Below are 12,083 nucleotides of genomic sequence, written 5' to 3'. Positions count from 1 at the left end.
CCTAACTATCAGAGCCTTGGCTGCCTTGGAGGCAATGAGCTCCTTGTCACTAAAGGTGTACAAGAGAAGCTGGACAATCTCATGTCAAAAATGGAATATAGGGGAGGTTTAGGTAAGGGATTTGACCAGATAACTCCAAGAGTCCTTCCAACTCAGGTTCTATCACTAAATGATTCTAGAACTCTAAGATGGTGTGATTCTAAGACTATGATTCTAAAACCCTATCTTCAGAGAACTCACAATCTAGTAGATGAGGTGGGCAAATAGTTACTTTTGATAACTGTAATAAATAGTCCTATAGAGTAAATGCAAGGCCCTGGGCAGAATGGGGGAAGGAGCCCTACCTGAGCCGGGGCTGGTGCCTCACGGCTGATCTTAAGAACCATTGGCATCAGAATCATTTGGGAACCTCTTTTTTTTTTTTTTTTTTAATGCTAATTTCTGGATCCTCTGGAGCAGGACCCAAAAGTCTACTTTACCACAATGAGCTCTGAGGTGATTCCTAGGCAGACTGAAATTTAACACTTCATGCCCAGGGTCAGGATGACTTCCTTGAGAGGTGATTAATCAGACTGAGAAAAAGGAGTAGATGGGTCAAAATATGCAACCACAGAAACAACAGGGAAGTAATGTGTTTTGATAAAGAATTGCAATCTTGTACAGCATTCTCTCCACGCGGTGGGTCTTTTGAAAAGGACAGCACTTCTTAAATACAATCTGAGATTCCGTGATAAGGGTATGCGCCTCAGATATCCTGGAACAGATCTTGCTTTGCAAGGGAGAAAGAGCTGGTCGCGGTTTATTACTAATTATGCCCAGGCGGGAAGCTGTTAAAGAGGGCTCTGATAAGGACGCCCACAGAGTCCCCGAGAGGCTGCTCCCAGTCACTGTCTACTCCTCTGCCCGTAGCCAACCCCCCCACCCCGACCCCCACCCCCGCCCTCATTTCCCAGCTGTCCCTGCTGCTTCTCTTTTCTGGAGCCTGCAGTGTCACCAGCAAGCAAGCAATAGTGTGAGGGGCCAGAAAGGGCACGGTGTTCTGGGGCAGGGACCAGCGAGGTATGACCGGACAACAATGGTCGGGGCCTGTGAGGAGCTGTTGAGACTTGGAAGGAGGGGCCATCCGCTGGGGTGAAGGAGAGAAAGTGGCACAGGGAATTCTGAGTCCGAGGTCCGCCGCTGACTTCTGTGGGGAGCCTGGGCAAGTCCCTTCCCCAGACTGGGCCTCTGCATTCCTGTCTGGAAAAGATGGTTTGTGTGAGAAGCCCATGATTTCTCCAGGGACCATCGGCTTTACTATCTTGGATTCTACACTCTCATCTGACCCAACCCACCACCGTGCGAAGCAGGCATGCAGGAACTTGACCCATTTTACAGCGAGGACGCTACGGCCCGGTGAGGAGCAGTGACTTGCCCACCACCACACAGCCACTTAGGAGCGAAGCCTGATTCCAGCAGCACCCAACGCTCAGGCTGGCATTTGGGAGATCAGCCTCAGGCTGGGCAAGCTGAAGCAAAGTGAGAGGCACTCGGTCTCCGGTCCAGGAAGCAGGCGCTGCAGGGGACGGAAGGGTCGGAGCCTAAGCCGCGTGAGGCCAAGGAGCTGGGCGGAGGCGCCCGAAGCCAGCCTGGGGAGAAGTGGGTGTGCTGGAGGCCGGGCGGGGCCGGGCGGGGCCGGGGGAGGAGGCGCCCTGGGGAAGGTTAAAGGGAGCAGAGCGCGCGGGTGGGGCGCAGAGCCGAGGGGGCGCGCCGGTTGTGCGGACCGGTAGCCGGAGCGCGGAGGGCAGCTGTGCGGGGGCACCGAGGAGCACAGGGTGCGGGGTCCTACCGAGAGCCCGGCGCCCCTCGGAGTCTTCCCGAGAGGCAGGTAAGGCGCACTCGCAGGGTCGGGAAGGCTGCGCTGCAGCCGGCGGTAGAAGTGAGGGGTGGGTCTTCCCGCCTCCCTTGAGAACGCCGACCGGAGGTGGGGGGCGGCTCACATACCGAGCTGGACCTCCCCGAACCGAGCTGCAGGGATCCCGGGGCCCCACGTGGGAGTGCGGAGCTGGGCCCCTGGCACTCCCAGCCTGAAAACCACGGGGGCTTGCAGCAGCACCCACGGGCGCCGGGACGGCGGCTCGAAAGCTCTTTCCAGGTCCACAGACAAGGCGAACACCGGCGGGGCCGCAGCGAACGCATACGCAGAAATGGCCCTCGGGGGCCCCGCGCGGTCTTCTTATTTGGCCGGAGCTGCTTGCTCCGCGGAGCCCACTTGCCCATTCGCTACTGCATTGTGCCCCGCGCCTGGGGACTCCCAAAGACACCTTCTGTTGCTTATAACGGAGGTCTAGGCTGGGAGTCAGGAGACTGGGTTCTACTTTAGAGGCTGTGTAAACCTGTGCAAGTCCCCTACCCGCTGTATGCCTTGTACTTTCTTTTCCTGGGTCACCACCTGTAAAATAGGCCTCTCGGTCCTGTTGTCAGCACACTCCATGTGACATGAGGGGAAAGGGGTCTGGACCTGGGATTCTCTTATCCAGAAAATAGATGAGTTCAGACAGACCCTTGTGTGAGGGCCCATGAAGAATATCTCCTCGTATCCCTCCTCCCCACTCTTGTGGGGAAACTGAGGCCCAGAGGGGAGATAGGTTGCCCAGGGACATACCAGGAACCAGAGAGAAGCAGAACGAACCCAAGTCTCCTCACTTCTAGTCCAGGGTTCTCTCCACTTCACCTACAAAGGTGCATCGTAAATGTGTAAGCCCCTCATTATCTCCTGGTATCCATCCACTTTGCTGGTTTCCAAATGGAGGAGCCCCTTGCTTGAGGCATGGAAACTGCTTTCAGATTTTCTTGACTCCTTAAGATGATAACCCACAACCTTTATCCCTCACTCACTCCACACATCTCAAAACGCATTTCTATCCATAAACTGAATAGGTGGATGCTCCAAATACCTACCAAGAGGGAGGTTAGACAAAACCCCCAACTTACTGATGGGGAACATGAGGCCCAGAGTGGAGACGTGACTTAACCAAGACACATGGCTAGACATGGCCTAATAGGGGCCTGTCTCTTGATTCCAATTCTGGTGTGTTCTCCATCAACGACAGGACTACTGAATGGTACCCCTAAATGGAAAGGGACTATAGGGCTGATCAGAGTATGAGAAACAAGGAAGGCTTTTTTTTTTTAAGATTTATTTATTTTAGAGAGAGAGAGCATGAGCAGGAGGGGCAGAGGGAGAGGGAGAAAGAATCTAAAGCAACTGTTCTGTGTGCGGAGCGCGAGGTGGGGGCTCATCTCACGACGCTGAGGTCAGGACTTGAGCTGAAACCAAGAGTCAGATGCTTAACCTACTGCGCCACTGTGCCCCAAAGAAAGCTTTTGAAGGAGGAAAATGTGTCTGAGAATCAAGAAGAGTCATAAGAACCTGCTGACTTCTCCCAAGGAAAGAGAACCAAAGGGAGGAGGGAGGGGCAACATAGGGATGGCTGTTCTTGGTAATCTGGAGGTGGGGCAGGGAAATAGAAAAGGAAATCGGATTGCCCAATAATTCTCTCTTATGCTTCTATAATACTTGGCGATTTCTAAAACACCTTCCCCTCTGTTGTCTCCCCCAGTCCTCATGTAAGGTAAACAGGGCAGGGATAATTATCCCCATCTCATATATGAGCTTCAGAGGAAATAAATGCAGTGCTCAAGGTCACAGAGCCAAGATTGAAACCATCAAAGGCACACATGAAAGGCAAGATCATAGGCTGGGTGACTGGGAATTGGACTGTGTGTGTGCAATGGGTGGGTATGTGTCGCCACACCCTGGGTAGGTACACAGGGAAGAGGGTGGCAAAACCACTGCTAGTGTTTTGGGGCCAAGAATGTCTGCCCTTTGGATTGAATGGGGTTCGGGTACAGGGAATGTCTGGGCTTCCAAAGAAGGCTTAGAATTCCTCCTCCCCTGAGTCACTTCTCCACCTGACCAAGATGGCTTCTTTTCTTTGAGCCCCGCCCCTTTCCCAAACCAAATGGTGTATGTTTCTGCACTTGAGTTGCTTTTTAAGTACTCACTGTAAACTGTTTTCATGAATGTGTATGTGTGTGCTGAATGGGGGATGGTCTAATAAGAAGAGGCACTGATTCATATATTCTTGAGTGCCTACTATGTGCTCAGGCCCAGGGAATAAAGAAATGTATGAGGTACAGGTCCTTGCCCTCACACCTCACAGCACATAGTTTAGCATACATATTTATAGGTATCGATACCTACACACATATATACACTTTCAGTACAGCACAGTCCTCAAATAGGGTTTTATGCAAAGCACTTTAGGAACAGACAAGAGGGAGAGACTAACTGTCTAGGGAGTGGGGAAGGGGGGGTGTCTCAGGAGAGGGTGTACAGAGGTGACATTGGAGCTGGGTCTTGAAGGATGAAAAGGAGTTCACCAGGAAGATAAAAAGAGGAAGGGAACTTCTCTGCCTAAGAAAACAGCATAAACAAAGGCAAGAAGTGTGCAAGTGCAAGGAATGTTTGGAAAATGGCCTGCAGTTCAGTATCATGTGGCACAGCGTACTGGGGAGAGCTATGGTGAGATGGGGCTAGAGGCAGGGTCACATCCAAAGAGGCTTAAATGATGATCTGAGGAGGTTAGATTGTCCTACAGGCAACAGGGAACTAAAAGTAGAAAGGTCTGTGGACAGGATACCTATTTGTGGTCCCAGCTCTACCCCTGGACTGAGACCTTGCGCAGGTGATTTCTCAGGGAGGGGGTGCTCTACTTTCCTCTGGTTGAATGGGGTTTGTACCAACAACATGATTATTAAGATCCCTTCCAGCTCAGTTTTTATTCCTGTGTCTTCTTCCAACTCTTTGTTAGGGTCCAGTCCTTTAACTCCTCTCCCACTCAACTGGCTCCCCAGTCAATGGTAGTGATAAGACCACCTGAAGGACCAATGGCAAAACTGTGTGGTCCCAGGGGTTGTCTTTGGATCCCCTCCCTATCTTCTTTTTGTGACTTTTCCCCGCCTTGCCTCTCTTTACTACATTCCCAGGCACTTAAAACATTCATTCTGAAAGAGTAGCTGAAACAGAGCAGTGGGGAACCCAAAAGAACCAATGGTGGAGTTTCTCTTTTCCCCAGAGAAACCTGAAAGAAAACCTAAGATGCCCAGTTCATCCTTCAGATCACAGCTTTACACCTCCACCCCCAACTTAGACACCTGTGAGTTCAAGTCAAGAACATTTAGGGATGGGGCACCTGGCTGGCTCAGTTGGTAAAGCATTCGACTCTTGATCTCAGGGTGATGAGTTCAAGCCCCACGTCGGGCACAGAACTTACTTTAAAAAAAAAAAAAAAAAGAACATTCAGGAAGAACCTATTAACGTGCAGGAAATAGCAACAGAGTGTAGAGGAAGAGAGTTCTCCTGGCTTGTTTGGGGGAACAGGAGTACGTCTGGAGCAGAAAGGACCACAGGAGATGAGATTATAAAGGAAGGTTAACTCCTCCTCCAAAACATGCCAACTTCCCCCCCTTACCAGATCCTTGATTGGTGAGAATCTGCAGTGCAGGAAAAAGCAATAATATGGAGTTAGAGGACCTGATACCTCAGAATACGAGGAGACTGTGTTTGGTGTGATGCACAACTCAGATGCCAGGGAATGTTGCCATTGGTAGTGGAAAGAGCACCCGAACAGCACATGCCCCTAAAGACCCCGGTTCTCATCAGAGTTCTGCCCTTCACTTGTCCTGCCATTTTGGGCAAGTCACCTTCCCTCCTGGAGCTTTAGTTTCCCCGTCTACAAAATGCAGGAGTTGGCCTAGAATCTAGATTCTAAATAATCTTTAAAATCTCTTTCCACGTGGTCAGTCACTATTCACCTTCCTTCTTAACTGGTCTATCTTCTGTTTCAAGTTAAGAACCCTCCAGAGCAGAGCTCCATCTCCCCCCCGCCCCACTATGAACTTTATAATCAGTGACTTATCTTGATGAGTGCAGCCAAGGAGCTCAGAAGGAGGAACAAAATTCTCAGTGATGCCAACGGCCAATCCTTGGATCTAGAAGCCGTGCGAAGAGAATCAACCTGTCCCTTTATCAGCTCTCTGTCTCTCCTGACCCAGCAGGATGCCCTTGCACCCAGGCCCTCCTTCCTACCCCAACCCAGCACCTAAAGATATGTAACAGTTGCTTCTTTGCCTCTCCTGTTAGAACCACAAACATCAGGGTCTATCCTGAGAGGTTCCTGAAGGAGGATGTGAGGGATGAACGGTTTCATGAATCTTTACTCCACTCACTGAACCCCACCTCAGAGCCCACCCTGTCCCCCACACTATCCCTCCACCCCCACTTTCTGCACAGAGTCTGCCTCCTTCCCTGGCTAGATCACCTGGGCAGATTGGCTGTTAAGAGGAAAAACAAACAAGTCAACCGATTTGGCTCTCCGTTTATCTAGGCAGGAATGTTCAGTGTAACTCAGTCCTGGGGCTCAGTTACATCTTAATCTGTGAGAACGAGGTCCGCAGCCTTCTCTATCTTGTGATTTAGGGGCTCTAGAAAGACCCCAAAATGCCTCTTCCACCAACCTATCCAACTTCCTGTAATCTCACAATGTGGTTTTGTGACCTGTACCCTCGTGGGATGTTAGAGCTGACCTTACCAGATTATGTAGATAGAACCCCTTCATTTTACAGATGCGGACAGAAGCCGAGGCCCAGAAAAGGGAAGTCACATGCCCTAAGTCACACAGGTAGCAGCTGAACCAAGACAGCTCCTCGGGTTTCCATTTCCTTCACTGTGAGCTGAAAGCGGTTAACTAGAGGTTAGACCAGATGGACTCTGAAGGTCCAGCCAGCCCCTGCGCTGCAAAAATAAAACTGCCACCACATCTGTGCCCTTTTCTTCTCTGTCACAAGGAGCTGTGCTACAGATAGCGCTGCCGCTGTGACCGTGTTCTACCCAGTCTACCCAAATAGGTTCATTGGGAAGAACATCATTTGTTCCTATGTCAAATATCGACCCCACTGCCAGTTGCCATTCTGCCCACACGCATCATTCCCTTGGGTCTCAGGCTCTTTCAGCCTTTTAGAGGCTTCTGCTAAGATACCTGTACCCTTGGGAAAGGGAATATTTGAGTCTGCACTATTAGCTGGTACCTGAGCGGGAGTCCACACGTAGAGAGGCTCTCATAAAGTCACCCAATAGAGACATTGCGGGCCTGGAGTTGAGGGACAGCAATCAGATGTCCCTTGGCCACGGCACGGTTCCTGTAACTGCAACCCTAGACTGGCCTGACCCAGCTGCTGCAGGAAGGGGAGGGGAAGAGGAAGGGGGTTAGCACCCACAGCAAGGCTATTGCACAACCCTTGGGGCCCCAGCCTCGGGGGATCCACCCTGGTTCTGAAGTTTTCTGGGTGTCTGATTCTTTCCTTTCCTGCCTCGTCCCCTGCTTTCCAGCTCTGGGCCTTCCCAGCCCCCCAATGTCAATACTGAGACCCCAGATGTGTCCAGAGACACCCTGAAGAGGCTGAGGGGCTGAGGAGCCCGAGGGCACCCACAGGGAGATTCCTGAAGCTGACTCAGAGCCACAGAGGATTTGCCTGTTCTTTGGTGAGTCTTCCAGATTCAGGTTGCCCTTTCTCTGCCCTGTCAGTTAAAACTACCTTGTAAGGATATCTAAGAAAACTGTGTAACTAAGTAACAGTGACTGCTCTGGGAGAGAGTCCTGGACCCCTGAGAACAGGAAGACTTCATCTTCATTGTATGTACTGTGTCTATGTATTTACTTCTCAAAAATGGAGAATAGATTTTAAACATTTTTTTTACCATAATAAAACTGTATGCTCAAGCAAGCCTGGAGGGAGGCAGGGCAGGGATGATGTTGTTTTTAATTGTGGTAAAAAAAATACATAAAATTTACCCTATTGACATTTTTAAGTGTACAGCTCAGCAGTATTAACTGTATTCACACTGTTGTGCAACAGATCTCTAGAACTTTTTCATCTTGCAAAACTAAAACTCTGTATCCGTTGAATAACTCCCGATGATAATTGTTTTGACAGATGAGGAAACTGTCTGGACTCTGTGTCTTCTACCTGAACTATTTCAAGACCCTTGTCACTAGGCTCCCTGTCTTAATTCTTGCCCCCTCCAGTCCACACAACAGCCAAAGTGTCCTTTCAAAGCACAAATCTCTTATCATTGTATCCCCTTTTAAAATACTGTTCCATGGCTCTACCCCAACTGCAGGATAAAGTTCCAACTCTGCAGCCTGGCAGTCAAGGCTGTCCATGAGACTTGTTCAGGGCAGCCTCTCTATCCCATGTCCTATCTTATCCTTCCACACATCTTACACTCCAACCCCTTTATGCCACTTTCTATTCTAAACATTCTTTTTGTCATGCTTGTTCACCTCTTTCTTACCTTCTCTACTTCCAAAAAACCTTTCAAGGTCTAACTCAGATGTCTCCATTACTGTGAAACTCTCTGAGCCCTGATCAGAATTTGTCCCTTCTTTCTCTAAGCCCCAGTAGTCCCTGGCTTGTCCCCTGCATTATAGATAAGCTGACAATGTGTCCCTAAGTGCAGGGACTGACTGGGTCTGAGCCTACCCAAACTCCCGGCATGAGGCCTGCCCAAGAGTGGGCCTTCATAAATGATGACTGGCTGAATGATTAGTTGGGCCATTAATTCATTGTGCTGCTGCTACTTTCCATTGGCCAATATGAGGGAAGCAGAAGGCAGAAATTTCTTACCTGACAAGTGGGATAGCAGATGAAAACCTCTGCCTCCTGGATCTTAAGTCCATGAGCCCTTGTTCTCTTCCCTTCCTCCATCCAGACAGGGTAGTCCAAGCACCACGGAGCAGGGAGCCCCAAAGGCCTTGCATGAAATGTAGGCCAGTCCTGGGTGACTACTCTATTTTTTAGATTCCCCTCCCCCAACTTCTGCATTCATAGAGTTGTTCATAAATATTGATCATGGTCATAACTGTCATCTTTTCTGGGGAAGAGGCCATTTGGGTAATAGTCAAGTTTGTTAACTTCGATTGGTTGACAACTCTACCTAGATAAAGGAGGGCTTTGGAACCAGTCTATGAACTCTGAGTGTTTGGCCTATGGAGAAGTCCCTAAAGTAGCCATCTTTACTGGAGACCACTGAGGGAAGAACACACAGCCAGTCACAAGGTAGACCCTGAGGAAGCACAACACCCAGCCAGTCTCAGGGCAGTCCCCTAGACTTAAGGAAGAGACACAGCCCTGCTGACCAGGAGCATGTGGACTGCTGATACCCTTATCAATCACAAGAGAAAAGCCACACATTGCCTTATATGTAAGTGCTGGCCAAAAGGGAAGGCTGTGCTAATAAAGCTTGTGGAGTATGGTTAAGGGGTAGGGAGCACTCGGGGCACCTGGGTGGCTCAGTTGGTTAAGCATTCATGATCTCACAGTCCTGGAATCAAGCCCCGTGTTGGGCTCCCTGCTTCTCCCTCTGTTTCTTGCCCCCTCTCATGCTTTCTCTCTCTCTCTCTCAAATAAATAAATAAAATCTTTAAAAAGCGGGGGGGGAGGTAGGGAGCACTCAATGAAGTCTTCCCAAAAGAAGTGAGTGTGGAGCCTTGTTTAAAGGGAATGACATGGTTTTTCAGAGACTAGGATACAAGGCTGTCTTTGGATATTTTTCTATATTATAGAAGTCTATATTATAGACTAAGAATCTCTGAGAGGAAGGAGAAGGAACATTTATTATATACCAGGTATCCAGTGACTTTTTGTCACAAGGCAGGATAGTTGAGATGCCTGTGTCTTCTCTCTCTGGGGTAGGTAAAACCCCAAACCAGACTGAGTGATCCTTTCCCTCCCCTGCCCTCCAGCCCAACCCTGTTCTTCTTTTCCCTGGTGTCTGCAGTGATTATCAGCCTCTCCCTGCTTTCCCCACCACTTCATTTCCAACAGAATTTCCCCCCAATAGCTAGGAATACCTAGAGTGTTTGGCACATAGGATGCTTGAAAGATCAAATGACCCAGCCTCTGGCCTCCAGGTAGAGTGAAATCTATGCCATCCCCAAACATCTTGTAAAAGCTGCCTGTGGAATATAAAAAAGAACTGTGTTGAAGGAGGGTTCTGGGGAATGTCTTCTGATGGTGCCACACAGTCCTGCCGGGAGCTGGTCTGGGAGCCAAAGGAGCTCTAAGCTGGCCATCACAGAGAGGGACACTGTCTTGGCTCTCCTTCCAGTATTCTCTGATCATGGACAGGCCACTTAGTTCTCTCTGGGTCTCAGTTTCCCTGTGCATAAAATGGAAGGAGTTAGAGTAAATAAGCCCGAATGTCCTGGTAGCCTAAATCTCAGTAATTTATAGAATCCAAAAAAAAGATTAATATGGGTTACAAAGGTCAAGGAAGGCTTTATTCCACAAGTATATACTGAGCGGCTATTGAGTATTGTCTTAGGTGCTCGTATCTAGCAGTCAGTAAAACAGATATGGTCCCTGCCTGCATTGACCTTACAGTCTAATGGAGAAGACAGACAAGTAAACAGGTAGCTAGAATAAACTGTGATGTTGGGATTTTAGCTAGGGTCTGAAGGGGTCAGGAGGGAATTCAAGCCGCAGGTGACAGAAGCTATCCCCTCTCTTTTCTGTCACCAACAGAACATCCTCCAGTTCCTTGCCCCCTTGGATCCCTGTTGCTATGGAGACCACCAACGGGACTGAGACCTGGTATGAGAGCCTGCATGCAGTGCTGAAGGCTCTAAATGCCACTCTTCACAGCAACTTGCTCTGCCGGGCAGGGCCTGAAAACCTGCCTAAGGAGCGGCAGGCCAGCCTACCTGGCCGTGATGACAACTCCTACATGTACATTCTCTTCGTCATGTTTCTATTTGCTGTGACCGTGGGCAGCCTCATCCTGGGATATACCCGCTCCCGCAAAGTGGACAAGCGCAGTGACCCCTATCACGTGTACATCAAGAACCGTGTGTCTATGATCTGACCCTAGGGGGCCAGGAATGGCAGCATATCAAGACACCAGAACTCAGTTATGGACCACACCAGGCCTCAGTGTCCCCATCTGTAGGAGCAACAAGAAACAGTCCTAAGGGAGGTCATCATTAGGGTGGGAGGAGAAGGGCTGGCAGACCAGGGCCTTGTGGATGAAGATTTTTTTTTCCAGTAAAGGTAGACTTTCTAGACAGTGGGAGCCCCATGAACAAATATATAGAAGTAGCAAAAGATAATAACCAATGACTGGCCCAGTGGCTGGAGTACTGGGGGCTAGAGGCTGGAGGAAAGAGAAAAGGAAGTTGTAGCAGAGAGAGATGAAACAGGAAGATGCCCTGAGGACACATGTCTTTTAAAGATTTTATTTATTTATTTGAAAGAAAGAGAGAGAGAGTACGCATGAGCACAAGCAGGGGGAGAGGCAGAGAGAGAGGAAGAATCAGACTCTCCACTGAGCAGGGAGCCTGACATAGGCTGGATCCCAGGACTCTGGGATCATGACCTGAGCCAAAGGCAGACGTTTACCCAACTGAGCCACCCAGGCGCTCCTGAGGACACATTTTTTGATGTGTTATCTTCAACGACCATGAAAAGCAGCAATGATTGCCGTATCACAGATAAGAATCTGAGTAAGGTGACTTATTTATATTTGTTCACATTTTATGTGTTCCAAGACATTTTAACGTTTGTGATTTTACTCCCTGTGAGGGAAGCAAAGTAAGTACCATTCTGGCCATTTGGGCCAGAGCAGGGCCATAACTAGAACCTAGGAACTCTGGTTTCCATGCCTAGTGCTTTTCAAATCTGCACCACACAGGACAGGATCCAGGCCTGAAATGTCTACAATTCTGTGGGCCCTCCTTAAGAAAAAGAATTCAAAAACTGCCTGCTTTTGCAAATATGATAAACACATATTACCATGTGAATACATTACTAGGACCCCTCCTATGATGCTAAGGAGCCATGCAAGTGCAGGGCCCTGAATGGTGACCTGTTTTAGCTCCATGGGTCACGTGCCTCTCCAGCTGTGTCACCGTGCCCCTCCCAGCCACATCTCCAGCCATTCCCTCTAACACAGCCTCTTCTGATTTGATGAAATTCTGGGA

At 49.4% G+C, this 12,083-nt stretch overlaps 1 protein-coding gene across 3 annotated transcripts; it reads left to right on the top strand.

Annotated features, from left to right (window-relative positions):
* The first annotated feature begins 1,556 nt into the window (after positions 1–1,556).
* Positions 1,557–11,370, top strand: KCNE3 (potassium voltage-gated channel subfamily E regulatory subunit 3). 3 transcript variants are annotated; one of them, XM_032426949.1, is made up of 3 exons: positions 1,557–1,638; positions 7,433–7,585; positions 10,630–11,370. In XM_032426949.1, exon 3 carries the CDS (start codon positions 10,670–10,672, stop codon positions 10,967–10,969), a length of 300 nt encoding a protein of 99 aa, XP_032282840.1. In that variant the 5' UTR covers positions 1,557–1,638; positions 7,433–7,585; positions 10,630–10,669; the 3' UTR covers positions 10,970–11,370. The 3 variants fall into 3 exon arrangements, with proteins under 3 accessions (XP_032282840.1, XP_032282838.1, XP_032282841.1); XM_032426947.1 differs by lacking the exon at positions 1,557–1,638 and adding an exon at positions 1,747–1,867; XM_032426950.1 differs by lacking the exons at positions 1,557–1,638; positions 7,433–7,585 and adding an exon at positions 1,747–1,867.
* Positions 11,371–12,083: the final 713 nt, after the last annotated feature.

The sequence above is a fragment of the Phoca vitulina genome, unplaced genomic scaffold, assembly GCF_004348235.1.
Source record: "Phoca vitulina isolate PV1807 unplaced genomic scaffold, GSC_HSeal_1.0 scaffold36, whole genome shotgun sequence".
Taxonomy (NCBI): domain Eukaryota; kingdom Metazoa; phylum Chordata; class Mammalia; order Carnivora; family Phocidae; genus Phoca; species Phoca vitulina.
Note: the sequence above shows the minus strand (reverse complement) of the source record. Positions and strands in the feature narration are given on the sequence as shown.

Coding starts and splice junctions, on each gene's coding strand:
- KCNE3 (XM_032426949.1), top strand. CDS start 10,670: ATGGAGACCACCAACGGGACTGAGACCTGGTATGAGAGCCTGCATGCA.